Consider the following 15,850-nt stretch of genomic DNA (forward strand, 5'->3'; position numbering starts at 1 on the left):
GTGCAGAACACACAGGTTTGTTGGATCACCAGTCCTTAGAAATGTTTTGTGAAATGTGGTTCCAAGAGGGTTTGGGAGATGCTTGATATTGTATTGTTCTCTTAAAGAGTTTCCATCCATATGAACATCTTAAAGATTCTAGGTTGTCTGCCAATATAGAATTTTGAATACAGCACTCAGTTTCTCAAATTCAAACTCCTTTTCTTCACATTAATATCTATTCAAATCATCTTTTGGGAAATGTCAGCTTCTTCACATTCCAAACAAAGAAACTGACACCCAGAATGTAAGTTACAGCTTTTATGGCTAATAAGTGGCAGCACTGGGTTAGAATTCAGATCTCCTTTTAGGCCAGTGCACTTTCCCCATTCACCACACTGGAACTATTTATCTCACCATTGACCTCTTAACGAATACCTTTCAACAATTTCTGTGAAACTGTTTTGATCTCCCTATATCAATGTGTAGAAGACAAACATGAAGGAATGGCTACTGTGTATAGGAGGGACTCAGCCTTTGGAAACTTCATATTTTGTATCAAGCCTGTGCCAGGACATATTTCATTCAAGTTATCAGTGCAAATGAAAGGTGGTAATAGAGACATGTAAGTGGCATTGATCTATACAAATAGGTTTGTATAGATCTTGTATTTTAAAACACATCTTGTATTTTACACCAAGAACCTAGATCATGCCAACCTTTTGATGGTAAAAACTGTAATGAGAGAAGAATGCTTCATCAAGATAATAAATGATTACCTTTGCATATAGAAATACCCAGAACCCATGCATGCACACTTCATTATTCCTTTTGTCTCCAGACATTGACTGGAACTCAGTCTTTAGTATCCTCTCTCTGTCACACACACGTGAACGCATAAGCACACTTCATATTCAGTGATGATGTTTTTCCTATTACAAAAACTGTGAACTACCCACGGACAGTAACAATGCAGATCTATTTCACTTGAGAGAGACTTTCTTTTGTCATTTTCTTTCTTTACCTTTTTGGTGATGAGTCAAGTTGACCTGATGGGTGAGATGGTTCAGATACTTATGCTTCCTCCTAGTGAGAGTGCTGGCTTTCTGCAATTCAAATGCCCCACTACAGCTACACGAGTAGGCACTTAGCCACCTACTCCAGTTAGTAATTATTTGTTTAGACTAAAAAATTCTGAATCAATAGAAAAACATTAAATTAAACCTCATTTTTGATATCTCATTTGACAAAAGGAATCATGTTATTTTTCCTTGCAGCAGATTTAGATAAACATCAAGAAAAAAATGTTTTGTGTTGGAATGGCCACAGAGAACCATTTTTTTTTTTTTTTCTCCAGGAGGGAACATAATTCTAAGTCAGGAAAAATAATTTATGTGGCTTCCTAGTTTCTGCCCAAACCAGCCATATGCTCTCAATATTACTGGAAGAAGTCTGAAACAGAAAACACAAAGTAAGGGCAAGAAGGCCCTTGTGGAGAATGTGGGGGTGGAAAATGGAAGGCAGCTTAGGTGCTCCCCCATCACTGAGGCAGAGGAGGTGAGAGCACCTTTCTTCCCTGTATACCCACTTGTCTATCAACTTCTCTCCTTCCATTTGAGGCTGCTCCTGGATGTAAATTTTGACCTGGTTTCAGTTGTAATAAATACATGAGGCATAGAAGTAAGAGAAGCTCAAATAGCTTTCTAAAGGAGAATCTCATAAATAACAGTAGCTTTTGTTGTGCTCAATTACGTTGGTGGCATAATGTTCTTTTTTCTTTAATTTTCTATGAATTAAAAGATACATTTTTTCTTTCCTTCCTTCCTCCCTCCCTCCCTCTTTTCTTCCCCTTCCTTCCCTCCTTCCTTCCTTCCTTCCTCCCTCCCTCCCTCTTTTCTTCCCCTTCCTTCCCTCCTTCCTTCCTTCCTTCCCTGCCTCCCTCCTATTTCCTTCCTTCCTTCCTTCCCTCCCTCCCTATTTCTTTCCTTCCTTCCTTCCTTCCCTCCCTCCCTATTTCTTTCCTTCCTTCCTTCCTTCCCTCCCTCCCTATTTCTTTCCTTCCTTCCTTCCTTCCTTCCTTCCTTCCTTCCTTCCTTCCTTCCTTCCTTCCCTCCTTCCTTCCCTCCTTCCTTCCTTCCTTCCTTCCTTTTCTTTTTTTCTTTTTCTTTCTTTCTTTTGACAGGGTCTCACTTTCTCCCCCAGGCTGGAGTGCAGTGGTGCAATCACAGCTTACTGCAGCCTCGATCCTTCAGGCTCAAGCGATCCTTCCACTTCAGCCTCCTGAGTAGCTAGAACCACAGGCGCACACCACCACGCCTGGCTAATTTTTGTATTTTTGGTAGAGACAGCATTTTGCCATGTTGCCCAGACTTGTTTCAAACTCCTGACCACAAGGGATCTGCCCACCTCAGCTTCCCAAAGTGCTGGGATTGCAGGTGTGAGCCACCGCACCTGGCCTGTTTTATTCTGATTTACTAAACATCGTCTATTTTTCTCTTCTGTTACACAGAAACAAACAAAAAGATAACTATTTGGTTTGGGAAGCATTTGATCATGAAATATTTAAATCAGAGGTTTCTAGCACGTGTGATCAATGAAAATAGAGGGAAACTAGGACTTCTGAACTGATTTCCTTTTGGAGCATTCTCATAGACGAATCTAGAAGGATACAGTGATTTATCTGAATGATAAATTTATCTGAATAATTTGTCTGAATGATACAATTTTGATACCTTTATTAAGATACCTGAAGGTGTTGATTTACAAAAGATTAAGTACCACAGTGTAAAAATTCTACTGTTGCATTAGATTAGCAATGAAAAACTCAGAATCCATTTCTAAAGAAGTTGATAATACAAATAAAACATTGACCTAAAGACTGACTATATAAAAATAATTTCTGCAATTTATCCAACTCATAAATTGGTATAAAGATTTATGGGCCAGGCGCGGTGGCTCACACCTGTAATCCCAGCACTTTGGCAGGCTGAGGTGGGCAGATCACGAGGTCAGGAGATCGAGACCATCCTGGCTAACATGGTGAAACCTTGTCTCTACTAAAAATACAAAAAATTACCCAGGCATGGTGGCGGGAGCCTGTAGTCCCAGCTACTCGGGAGGTTGAGGCAGGAGAATGGCATGAACCCAGGAGGCGGAACTTGCAGTGAGCTAAGATTGCACCACTGCACACTGCAGCCTGGTTGATAGAGCAAGACTCCATCTCAAAAAAAAAAAAAGGATTTATGAACAGATGATTCATCATAGCATTGGTTGTAAAAGCAAAATGCGTGATAGTGAATACTGTTCCTCGATATGTATTGCTAATATACTACTTCTTTAATATGTGATGTTAATATAGTAGAATGTAGCTTCATTAAAGAAAGAATTTTGATTTGATTCAAACCTGTGTTCCCAGTGTCCGGAAGTGAGCTTGGCACATAGTAGATGAGCATTAAACATTTGCCAAATGAATGAACACCCCATATAATCAAGTATATGTACATAGGTGAATATGTACGTACACATACACATATTTGTATGCTTGACTATATGTAGAAAATAGCAGAAGGCGAATGTGAAAATGGTGACAGTGATGGCTGCCTTTGATGAATAAGCCTTGAACACGGTGGGGCAGGGGTTCTTACTTTAACTCTGTATGAATCTGTACCATTTGTTTTTTTTTCACAATTAGCATATGTAACTTTTATTAAAAAATGAATTCTGAGGAAGAACCCCAAATGTACGACCACTGGAGATCCACCTTTTAGAATTTGTGTTGTCTTTACATTATCTCAACCTAAAGATAACAACTCCATTATGTATATAGATAACCTAATGAACAGGCTTTGACTGGAAATTGATGAAACCTGGACCAGAGAATCAGAAATTAGAATCTTCAAAGAATCATCATTACAGATTATATTTTGCCTTTCCATTTCTTCAGCTTCAACTAAAATTTTATATTCAAAGTTAAGAAAATTTACATGTAACTGTATGCAAAAACCCATATGGTCTGTGTCAGTCTGTACCACTTATTTTCAATGACATAAAATAGCTTATTTAAACTTTGAATTTTCCCATTGGGTTTAGATGATTTAGCTGTTTATCCAGCAGCCCTATACTTAAAAATAGATGAGATGACATTTGTGGGTTCTTTAAAAAAATACCCTTTGGAGAAAGAAGCAGAACACTAATGCCATATTTATCATTTGCATTATATAAGAATGGCAAGTTTTTATAGAATGAGTGCTTCATAGAAAATATCCTCCTTTCTGGCCAGGCACGGTGGCTCACGCCTGTAATCCCAGCACTTTGGGAGGCTGAGGCGGGTGGACCATGAGGTCAGGAGATTGAGACCATCCTGGGTAACACGGTGAAACCCCATCTCTACTAAAAATACAAAAAACTAGCCAGGCGTGGTGGTAGGCACCTGTAGTCCCAGCTACTTGGGAGGCTGAGGCAGGAGGATCACTTGAATCCGGGAGGCAGAAGTTGCAGTGAGCCAAGATCACCCCATTGCACTCCAGCCTGGCGACACAGCAAGACTCCGTCTCAACAAAAAAAAAAAAAAAAAAAAAGAAAACATCCTCCTTTCTAACATAAAAGCTCTAGCTCTTCTGTAACCAGTCACAATCATTGCATATATAAGGGCATCCCACATGAGTTTCATTATTTGATGATTATAATTAATTTAATGGAAACATAAACATGTTTGGAAAGTTTCCAATAATAGCATAGGAAGATTTTTCTCTCCCTTCTCCCTTCCAATTATGTAGTGCCTCCCCGCCAACACCATCACTCTTTTATCAACTATTTATTGAGTGTCTACTCCATGGGAGGCATAGTTGTTATAAAACAAATACAAAGATGATGTCGACTATATTTAACTTGACCTTATACACCTATTTAACAATTATAGCAACCTGCCAAAAATGAGAAGTGATTAATATTAGCCTTAAGCCTGCTGTCATACGATTCCACAGAGTCCAAGATAAGAATTAAAATAAGCTGAAAATATACTGTCACATGAAACTGCAAACTGGGTAGGTATACAGGAGAACTATAGTCAATTAAAGTATGAAATATTAAAATCAGTGTTCCAATCTTGGTAGCATTGCTGATGGCAAAGGATGATGACACCAGGAGGAAATGAAACCAAACACATCACTTTCCCACTCAGAATAATAGACCTATCTTAGGATCTTACTGATTTTATTTATTAAAAAAAATACACTTCAGGAGAAAACTGCATTTATCGGGTAATATGAAAGAGGAAATGAGGTCTGCGTGAGGGCATGCGTATATGCCATCACTATGCAACATTTTAATCTTCAGTTTTTATAGGAGTTTCCTCTGAGCACTCATCAAAGGTAATGGGATTAAAGTTTTTTTTTCTTCCTTTGTCAAATGTTCTCCTTACCCTGAACACTGTCACACAGATTGCAGGTGGATGAGATTTGCCCACTGAGGAGGAATTGCACTTTCCTCTCCTCCCAGGATGTGACTGGAATACCTGGCTTGTTCCATGTTGGGCTTGCCACCTGCTCCTGCTCTGAGGTAGCCGCTGACCTAAAGGCATTGCAAGGGCAGTCAGGTGAAGAAGGAGCAAGAGTTCTCAGCCACACATTTTTCCATCTCCCCTCAGAATCCACCTCTCAGAGGTCGCCTAAGTGGCCCTCCTACCAGATGCATTGTTTTATCACTGCTGTGGCTTTCTTTTCTTAGATTCTGCCAATGCTTTTAATGGGTTGGTCCCCTGCTAACAGCAGGGATTTTGTGTTTTCTTTTGAAGAGCGTGGTAGATTTCTGAGCACCCTGTGGCAGTCTGTAAAAGTGATAAATACTAATGATGAACAATGAAGCAGGCTCTTGAGTGCTGGGGCTGGCTATAGGAGAACTCAGAATGAGGGAAAAAAAATCAATTTCTAACACAAAGGCAAGATTTAGCCTCTCATTAGATCCAATTGCTACATGTAAAGAAGTTTGTTAAGAAAATGGCACAGGGATTTTGTGAGGTGGAGCCAAGCCTGCAAAATAGGCTTTCAAGATGCGTTTTCTATCTTCCTTCCAATTTCGGGTGTTATGATGTAACAGGATTTTGAAATCCAAGCATATGTTATTTTCTTTCTTCTTTTCCTTTTATGTTTAAACCTCCATTATGATGAATTAGCTTTCCTTCCTCAATAATTTAGTTTATTTTCTAAAAAAGGCAGCATTTAGAAATGTGATATTAGGCATATGGCCGCCTTTCAGATCTTTCCAGTTCTATTTGTATATGGTTTTAGACTCAGCTGTAAATATATTAATTGATGCAGCAATGGATATTATAAATCCTACACTTTATATAGATGTAGCCTCTTTCTCTTCATAAACAAAACTTGAAACAATATTAAATTTTTAAAAAGATAGACATAACTGATAATCTTACTTTGAGAAAGCAAAGTAACCCAGATTGTGAAAGTCATGGACAGAGGCTGGGCGCAGTGGCTCATGCCTGTAATTCTAGCACTTTGGGAGGCCGTGGTTGGTAGATTTCCTGAGCTCAGGAGTTCGAGACCAGGCTGGGCAACATGGCGAAACCCTGTCTCTACTAAAAATACAAAAAATTAGCTGGGCGTGGTGGTGTGTGCCTGTAAAGTCAGCTACTCAGGAGGCTAAGGCATGTGAATTGCTTGAACCTGGGAGGTGGAGGTTGCAGTGAGCCAAGATCAAGCCAGTGCACTCCAGCCTGGGCGACAGAGTGAGATTCTGTCAAAAGAAAAAAAAGAAAAAAAAAAAAAGGACAGGGATACCTGCAAATCGTACACATTTCTCTCTCTTGATTTTATGATAGTTTGGAAAAGAATCGTTTTTTAAAAAACCAGTATATTACTAATTGATGGCATCTAATGTTTCAGTAATTTAAAACAAAATGTAGATCGGGATGGAGCCACGGAATTCAACAATGGGGAGAAGAGGGAAATAGAAGGCAGAGGCAATTTTAGAATAATAGCCAACTGTCTGTGGAAAAAGGGGAGCTTCAGTTAGTGAACGAAAGAACTGAGTTTTCCTGATGTTTTCATCTAAGATTACCCTCATACCACATGCACAGGACTTGATCATAAAGTATTCGAAGTTAGTAAAAATGTAACCAGTCCACCTGAGCTAAGGAAATATCAAAATGTCATTTGTTCTTTCTCAAGTTTAGTCATGCTAATCAGGTTCTTTCAGTTGTTAAGAAATATTCTGTTGTATGGTTTATGTGTAAATCTGACTAGAAATTCTCAGCAGTGGTAAAGCACTGTAACCGGGCATGGTTGCCACACATATTTATATCTCTGATGGTGCCTGGCATTGTCCCTTGCATACACAGAAAGTTCAAAACGACATGCTTAGTGTTTGACAGAAGTGTAGGATTACACTCTCCCCCGAAAGCACTCTATTTGATAGAGAGCTGCACCCTTTTGTGCTCACAGCAATGAGTAAACTCTTAGAGTCAGGTCGTGAACTGCTTGTTGTAGGTATATGCTGTAGATATTTAATCACTTGGTAACTCATTAGTGATATATTTAATCCATCTAAAGTGATTTATGTTTCAAATGTGAACATGATGTTCTACTACTGCTTTTACTATTTAATAAAAAGATAAGTGTTGCATCCATTTATAAATTTTGCATTAAACATGACACATTTATCTTTTCAAAGAAAATAATTGTTAATCTTAGAAAATGTTCCTCAAATGTACAAAACACCAGGCAAAAATCAAACTCTGGTTTTACTGTACTTGAAAATAAATTAGCGTGCATTTCACATGGTATTTTGTTACTCTCCTTTCATAGCCTGCTTTGGTAAAAAAAAAAAAAAAAAAAAAAAAAAAAAAAAAAAATCATGTCATAAAAGAGATGGCAAATTAGATCTGAGAGTGAAGAAAACTTGTCTTAAATTTTATCTTAGATATTGAACTATTAAATAGATGATAATGAAATTAATGTCTGTTTCATGAATGATGCAGCTCTATTACGTTCTTTTACAATTTCTTGCTTTTGAGAGGTTAAGGTGGAAGGGCTTATTTTCTTTAGACACTGACCCTGGGATTCATGAACTTCATTATTCTCTTTATCTTATGATAACCATGCCCACAGGGTGCAATTAATGAATCAATTCATCAATCCATTCATTCACATTTATTGAATGTTTCCTGTGTGCCAAGCACTGTAGAAGTAGAAACCATAGGAGTCAATAAAATCAACAGACTTATATTTGTCTCTAGGGGTCTACTCTCTATTGGGGGACAGGTGGAATTATTGGAGGAGAGGGAGCAACAGGCACTCAAGCTTGGTGTCAGCAAAGTAAGAAAATTGCTAGACAATCCACACGTAGGCATTGGTAGCATGGGGGCTAGTTTAAGGAGGTCATACTTGTCTTGGGACTTGAATGATGGCCAAGACTTTGGCAATTGGGCAAAGGGAAGAGAGGAGGGCAGTACAGAAGTGGAAACAGAAACATGAGCACATAAACAGGCATGATATATACTCAGGGGAAGCAGCAAGCTTCACTTCGGACCTAGGGCCTCTCAGGGTACTGCTAGAAACAGATTTTGCTGAAGGTACTCATCCTGTTATAATAGTCTGGACTTGGTTTAAAGACCCAGGAGGTCTTTTTCAGAATTTATTTTCTTGGACTGCCTCTTTCTATCACCAACATGGCACTGAGAACAACAGAAAACAGTTCCTTTTGTTTCTGGGACACACCTCCTCTTTTCTAAGATTCACGCCTGGTTGCCCTGGGAAATTCCTCAAACCAGCCTTTCTTCTGAGCTGATCACTCTCTTTTGAACAGGACATTTCGCCATCTGCTCAGAACCCCTGGCTGTCAGCCCCACCCTCAATCACCATGCATCACCTCCCTTCTCAAGGAGACCCCAGTTCTCTTTATGTCTACAGTCCCACAAATGGCTTTACTCCTTCAACCCTCTCTTTCAAGATTTCCTCTAGCGCCAGCATTGCGATTCCTCTGACCACACATTTAGGCACACTTACTTTAGGCACACTTATAATACTTAGAGCGCCTCCCTACACATTTAACCCTGTAATATCATCTTTCTTATATTAACATCTTATTCCTCTTTACCAGCTCATTTGGAGCCATCTTTCATTTCCCAAAATATCACCACTATATTCTTTTGGCTGCGGTATCAAATTACCATAAGCCCAGTGGCTTAAAGCATCTCATATTTAATCTCTTACAGTTGTGGAGGCCAGAAGTCCAAAATAGTTTCACTGAGCTGAAACCAAGATAGCAGAGCTGGGCGTCCTCTGGAGGCTCTAGGGGAGAATCCATTTCCCTGCCTTTTCCACCTCCCACCGCTGCATTCCTGGCATTCCTTGTCCCGTGTTCCCTTCCTCCATCTTCACAACCAAGAGCAAACATCTTCAAATCTCTCTCCGCTTCCACGGCCATGTAGTCTCCCTCTGCCTCCTTCTTAAAAGAACACTTGTGACTACATTGAGAGGCCACCCAGATAATCCAAGACGATCTCGCATCTCAAGATCCTTAATGTAATCACATCTGCAAAGTCATCATTTCCACATAAGGTAACATCCTCAGTTTCCTGACATTAGAGTGTGGCCCCATCTGGAGCCTCTATTCCACTAACTACGACCACCCACACTAACACCTTTTTTTTTTTTTTTTTTTTTTTTTGAGACAGAGTCTTGCTCTCTCTCCCAGGCTGTAGTGCAATGGCCGGATCTCAGCTCACTGCAAGCTCCGTCTCCCGGGTTTACGCCATTCTCCTGCCTCAGCCTCCCGAGTAGCTGGGACTACAGGCGCCGGCCACCACACCCGGCTAGTTTTTTGTATTTTTAGTAGAGACGGGGTTTCACCGTGTTAGCCAGGATGGTCTCGATCTCCTGACCTCGTGATCCGCCCATCTCGGCCTCCCAAAGTGCTGGGATTACAGGCGTGAGCCACGGCGCCCGGCCGAACACCACTGTTAATCGAGTACTTACTCTGTGCCAGGCGTTATTTTATGAAATAGGCACCAGCATTATCTCCATTTTACAGATGAAGAAGCTGAGGCACAGAAAACTTTAGTAATTTAGTAAAGTCATATAGACAGAGAAGTGGTAGAAAGAGCATTCAAACCTAGATGTGTCCAACTGGAAAGCTGTCACTCATTCACAGAACACTCGGTTGCCTCTCACATTTTGCAACTGACTGTGCGCATCTGTGTGCTGGTTTTAATTAAAGGAACCTAAAAACTATCACGGTCAACACACAATGGAAAAATTTCCAGAAACTGCACATGTCCCTTCTCTAGCTGTACTTCCAGATATTTCTTCCACAAAGAGCACAGTCAATTAAGTGGTTAGGTGGTAACAAGTGGCAATTTGCTTCCCCAGTGAAATACCAGTAGAAGCCCCCCTAAGTAGGCTGACATCAGGCTACAGCTGAAGAACATTAAGGGCCAACTGAGTTCAGGCAAAGCGCTGTGGAAAGAGTAATCACAGAGCAGGTCCAGGAAAATAATGCCTGTTTAAAAGGACAATGGAAATGAAACACAAACGTGAGGCCCAGCTACTTTCTCTGTTGAGAAAGTGAGAAAGGCTGAAAGCTCCTGCAGACATAGCGCTCGTAGAAGAAAGCTTGAGAATAAAGAATACAGCACAAAGAGAAGTACTTTCAGTTTAATTTAAGGGAAAAATACACTCAGGGCAGACTACTGGAGGTCAGAAGGCAAATGAACACTGGCAGGCAGTGAGAAATTAAGGATTTAAAAAATGATCACTATACATTTTTAAGAATAAACTTTTTCTTTTATTCTAAGGAGGCAGTAGATCACGTGGAAAATAGAAAGAGCTGGTCCCTGGTGTCAAACAGACTGAGGGTCCCATTCCTTAATATCAGCGTCATTCATGACAACTTGAGCCTCAGTTCTTTCATTTACAAAACGGGAATGACAATATGAAGATTCAGGAAATTATATGAACCACCTTAGCACAGTACTTTGCAGGAATGAGTAGCATTAAAGAATCATTGCATCTGGTTTCTGCAACCTCAGCAAGACAAAAGGTAATACGGCTTGTGAAAGAGTCCAGCTAGCTATTTGTGCATTCAGAGAGAATTCACCCTGTGCCAGGCATGGTGCTGGATCACGGGTCACAACTATGAATAAGAGACCAGCTATGTTCTTTCATGAAACGATCTAGCGGAAGAGTCAAACAAGAAAACAGGCAATCCTACCTAAGATAGAAGAAGCATGATAAGGAAATGATGGGTGCTATGAGAGCATATTGGGAGAGGGTACCTCACTTAAACTAGGGCAGTCAGAGAAGGCTTCCTGGAGGAAATACGATATTAGACGAGACTGGAAAGTTGGGAAGAAGTTAAGTAGGGAAGAGAGGAGCTTGGCGGGGCGAGGGGTAGGGGGTGAGGGGGGGATGTAGGCAGGCAGAAGAGACAAAGAAGGAAGCAGTTCATGCAAAGCTCCTGGGCAAGAGAACATGGCACGGCTAAGAAAGGGAAAAGTAGATCAGTATGGCTGAAATGCGGAGTGGACAGAGGCAGTGTTAGGAAATGAGATTGTGAAGGAAAAACGTTCCCAGCTACATCATACTCTGTAAGTCATGTTAAGAAGTTTGGACTTTATCCCAAGGGTGAAGAGGAACCGGTGAAGGATTCTGAAGCAGAAGATTTAGTGATTTTATCTGTATTTTAGAAAGATCATTTGGGCTATCATGTGCAGAGTGAACTGGATTGAGGAGAAACTAGAGGCAGGAAGACCGCTAGGGGATATCTGCAATAGTCTAGCTGAGAAATGATGGAGGTTTAACTGGGATTGTGGCAAAGGGAATGGCGAGAAGTGGAGAGAAATAAGATTTGGTGTGGGTTTTTTTTTTTTTTTCCCTACTGATTCATTCATTCATTCATTCATTCATTCAACTAACTTTTATGAGTCGGCCTTGGAGGAGTGACATGAGGGTGAAATAGAGAGAGGTATCAAGATTGGCCCTATGTTTCAGGGTTAAAAAAATGCATAGATAGTGGTGTGATTTACAGGGGTAGGAAACATGGGGTAGCAGGCTCTTGGGGAGATACTGAGTGCAGTTTTTGACATGATAGGTTTTTGTGGCATGCCTTCATTTTTGTAACCTAGATATCTTTGTGTACCCCAACCTGTGAGAACATATGAGGTCATATTAACAGTAATAACCAAGTCCAGTGATATTTTAGTCCTCTCTCATCTTTGTTCCTTCCCCAGTTAATTCTGACTGTCCCCAAGAATGAGCTTCACGTGTATTTGAGAACAAATCTGTTGGTTGCCTTGTTAGGCCTTTTCGCAATGGTGCCAAGAACTTCTTATGACTGTGGGCCATCTGTACTGATGCTGCTGCCTCAGTCACCACTGTCCTCAGCTGGTACCTGCTCTGTGGCCTTTGATGTGTGTGTGTATGTAGGGAAGGTGGTGGTGTTGCTTTCTCTAGATTTTCTCCATTAATTAACTAACACAGAGCTAATGTGTGAGTTTGTAAATAATACATGCCTTGCATTTGGCATTGCTAAAAATATCTTCGAGGGCTAACAACTGTGCATCTCATCTCCCAGCATGCATGGGTTGACCACTACAGACAAAAGATCATGAAACTGATGCTGGTCAAAGAGCCTTGCACATTTTCATCCTCAAGTTGGTTTTATGGAGCAACTGTGGATAAAAAGCTCTGCTGGTATAAAAGTCTTCTTATTGCACAAATGGCAGGAAATAGAAGACAACATCATGGTGGTTACAAAAATTTGTGTTTCCTAGTTTGTTTCTGCCACCCTTAAAATGAACATAGATCAATCCATAGGTTCTGAATTACTGTTATTGGGGAGAAAGGAAATGGGAAAAATAGCAGAATTAAGTAAGCATAAAAGTACATGGAGCAGTCCAGGATGCTCTGGAGGGATGAGGGGTGAGAGAGAAAGGTAGAAAAGAAGAAAACAAAATGAACACCTTTCAAATCCAAAACAATCCACACGTTTGAGCCTCCAATATAGTTTTACAAAGACAGGATGGCTGTGAAATCAAACATCTAAGTATGAATAGGTAACATACGTCTGTCTTATTGTTCTTAAAAATTAACTGTGATAGATTGAAATTCCATTCCACACTCCTACTTCTTGATGGTCTACTAAATTACAGGCATTTCAAGAGAAATGTCTAAAAATTTTAGGGGAACCATCGATGATATTTTGGGTGGAAGTAAGTTATATGTGGCAGCTAAATACTTGTGCTCAAGCTCTCAGCATCCTGTTTATACTTCTAGGAAAAACAGACACTGTGAACAATTTCAGGGGATGAAATAAATGTTCTTTATCTATAAAAGTCTGATTGTGGTGTTTAAAGGTGTCTATGAAACAAAAACACCCGTGCCCACAGCTTGTCTCCCATGCATAAAAACGGAGTACAAAGATGAGACAGTAGGAATAGGAGGGACATTTCCTATTTCTCCAATATTTCCCACATGCTTTGGCTGTTTTTGAATAGACCTTCTGAAATATCTTTTGAGGTCACCTACTTTGTGAGCCTAAAGTCTCTGATTTTTCAGGTGACACGGCAGCAAGCTCAGAATGTCTGAAAACATAAATCTTAGTTATATTTTCCATTTTTGTCATTCTTCTAGAAAAGAAAATATGATAATTTCTTCCCCAGCTTGCTAAGCCTTTGCTAGTTTCAGAAATTTCTGCTACCATCTGATGAAAATCAAGATCCCTGTGTTAAACACCAGAAAGCTATATCGCAAAAAGTGAAGCCAAGCTAGTAATTGCCTCATCACTTCTTGTTTTTGAGATAGAGTAACCAAGGTAGCAATAGAAGTCTCAGAGAGATCTGATGGTTTCTAATTCCATAAACTTAGTGGACAATTTTCCACATGAACCAAAATCATTGCTGCTATGGTGAATCAAAAAAAGTAATAACAAAAATTCACATTACCAGCATGCTGTTATTTTAAAAATCCAATTTTACAAAATAAAACTCACCTAAACCAAAGCTGTGGAATAATTTTAGCAATTGAAAATTACTACCTTCTCTAGAATAACATGTACTTAGAAATGAAATGATTCAGAAATCAACATGATGTATGTATTCTGCTTTTCTTTGCAGCTTAGAGCAAATTCAACATCAATTTACACTATATCATACTAAATATATTCAACAATCAGTGCTTAAGTAATTTAGCCTGTCTTTGCTGCATCTAAATATTCTGCTGTTTAACTAAATTCACTCCGTACTATAGATGATAAAAATATTAATATACACATTTCATTCTTATTAAAAAGCTGGATTTCTCCCTTAGCCCTGCAAGTACCATAAGCAACCTAATCAGAGGAAAAGGCTATGTTGGGGGTACTCTTTATAAAATTGTTCATCCCCAGTTCACAGACATCATGAAACATGAAATTAACTCCAGCATGTTAAAAGAAAGATTATGGATTAGCACAGAAATCAAGCACAAAGAAACGATTTCTTTTCCTTTCCATAGCCCGGAATTGCTATTAGCTTACCTTATTAGCTGGAATGCCAAACAGAATGTCTTTATGGAAAATTAAGTTCATTATTCATCTCAGCTTTGATTTGGTATAGTGCAGCTGAGAGCATTTAGCTTCTCTCTATGATTTGCCGATTCTAAGTGGTTGAGTGAGGCAGTAAACACAGGACTTGGGGGTGGGGGGAGAGTGGTTGGTCATGGCTCACAACTCAAGACTTGCAACTTTACATCTTCATTCATGTAAAGATACTTAATGAAATAAAACCCTATAACTGAAGAATAACACTTAAGTGAATACTTAGTGCAGATTTTTCAGCCTGTGCAATTTTGCATAGCAGTTGTACTTAGAGTGTCCGGCATGCTCACTGTCCCAGCAAAATCATATTGCTATCTTTCATTATCTCAGTAAATTCTGGGCTGTTGATCACTTTGCAGCACATATAGGGGGTAACATATATTCTGTCAAAGGGAAGTCCCCATGAGGGAACGATCTCTGCAGCTTGCTAAAAGAAGCGTGCCTGGCTGTTTGACTAGTGATGGAAAGGTAGATGCCTTTTCAATGTTGAAGTGTGCACATGCACAAATTGGACAGAACATTCAGTCAGCTAACAAACAGATTTTAAGGAGTAAAATAACAATAGATTTCCATCCTTGAGATATCAAATTCTCTTTCAGAGAAAAATTAAGTAACACTTCTCAATAATTCATTCACTTTCTTCAAAAGAATTAAACATGTTTTAGAAATCTCTTGGCAAACACTTTTCATTTTTTAAAAAAATGACTTCCATAGAGCAACATCACAGTAAAACTTATTTAAAGTGTGTGTGTGTGTGTCTCATTTCGGGATGGGGCAAAGGGACAGTTGCAGCGTCCTCTTCCAAGTATTTCACTTTCTAAGTTTTAAGTGAGCAGCATTTACTAAAATCCAGCTTTACTGAGTGCAATCTGCAACCACATCAGCAAGATCACCTTTAGGTTATCAACAGACAAGGACAATACGACTGGGCAAAACAATTTCAGTTTAGAGCAAAGACTTACACCTTTCATTTCTTTGTCACCATACAAAACCAAACGCCAAAACTTTCCTCTACTGAATTAATAAAAGCATGGGTGCATTGAATAAGAAACGATAAGGAAAATCATAATTAAATGATTGGTTTGTTTCAAAGTGTTGTTAAGGATAGTGTCACCATATGACCCAGCAATTATGCTTTCAGGGATCTACCAGAAGAAATGAAAACAAATGTCCATACAAACATTGGTACACAAATGTTCATAGCACCGTTATTCACAATAGTCAAAAAGTGGAAAGAATCCTTATATCCACTAACTGATGAAAGGACTAAAAATGTAGTATATCC

The 15,850-nt window shown here is 39.5% G+C and overlaps 1 protein-coding gene across 17 annotated transcripts in view; it reads right to left on the bottom strand.

Moving 5' to 3' along the window:
• Window positions 1-15,850, bottom strand: part of DLGAP1 (DLG associated protein 1) — a 951,759-nt gene that overhangs the window by 319,358 nt on the left and 616,551 nt on the right. The window contains exon 1 of one of the 17 annotated variants that reach the window (XM_007974548.3): window positions 14,506-14,943. The exons of 15 other annotated variants lie outside the window; for them this stretch is intronic. In XM_007974548.3, coding sequence (XP_007972739.3) covers window positions 14,506-14,556 — 51 coding nt within the window. In that variant the 5' untranslated portion in view covers window positions 14,557-14,943. Of the gene's footprint in view, window positions 1-14,505; window positions 14,944-15,850 lie in introns of those variants that run through there. One more of the 17 variants, XM_007974550.3, reaches the window with a different exon arrangement.

This window comes from Chlorocebus sabaeus, chromosome 18 (assembly GCF_047675955.1).
Source record: "Chlorocebus sabaeus isolate Y175 chromosome 18, mChlSab1.0.hap1, whole genome shotgun sequence".
NCBI lineage: Eukaryota > Metazoa > Chordata > Mammalia > Primates > Cercopithecidae > Chlorocebus > Chlorocebus sabaeus.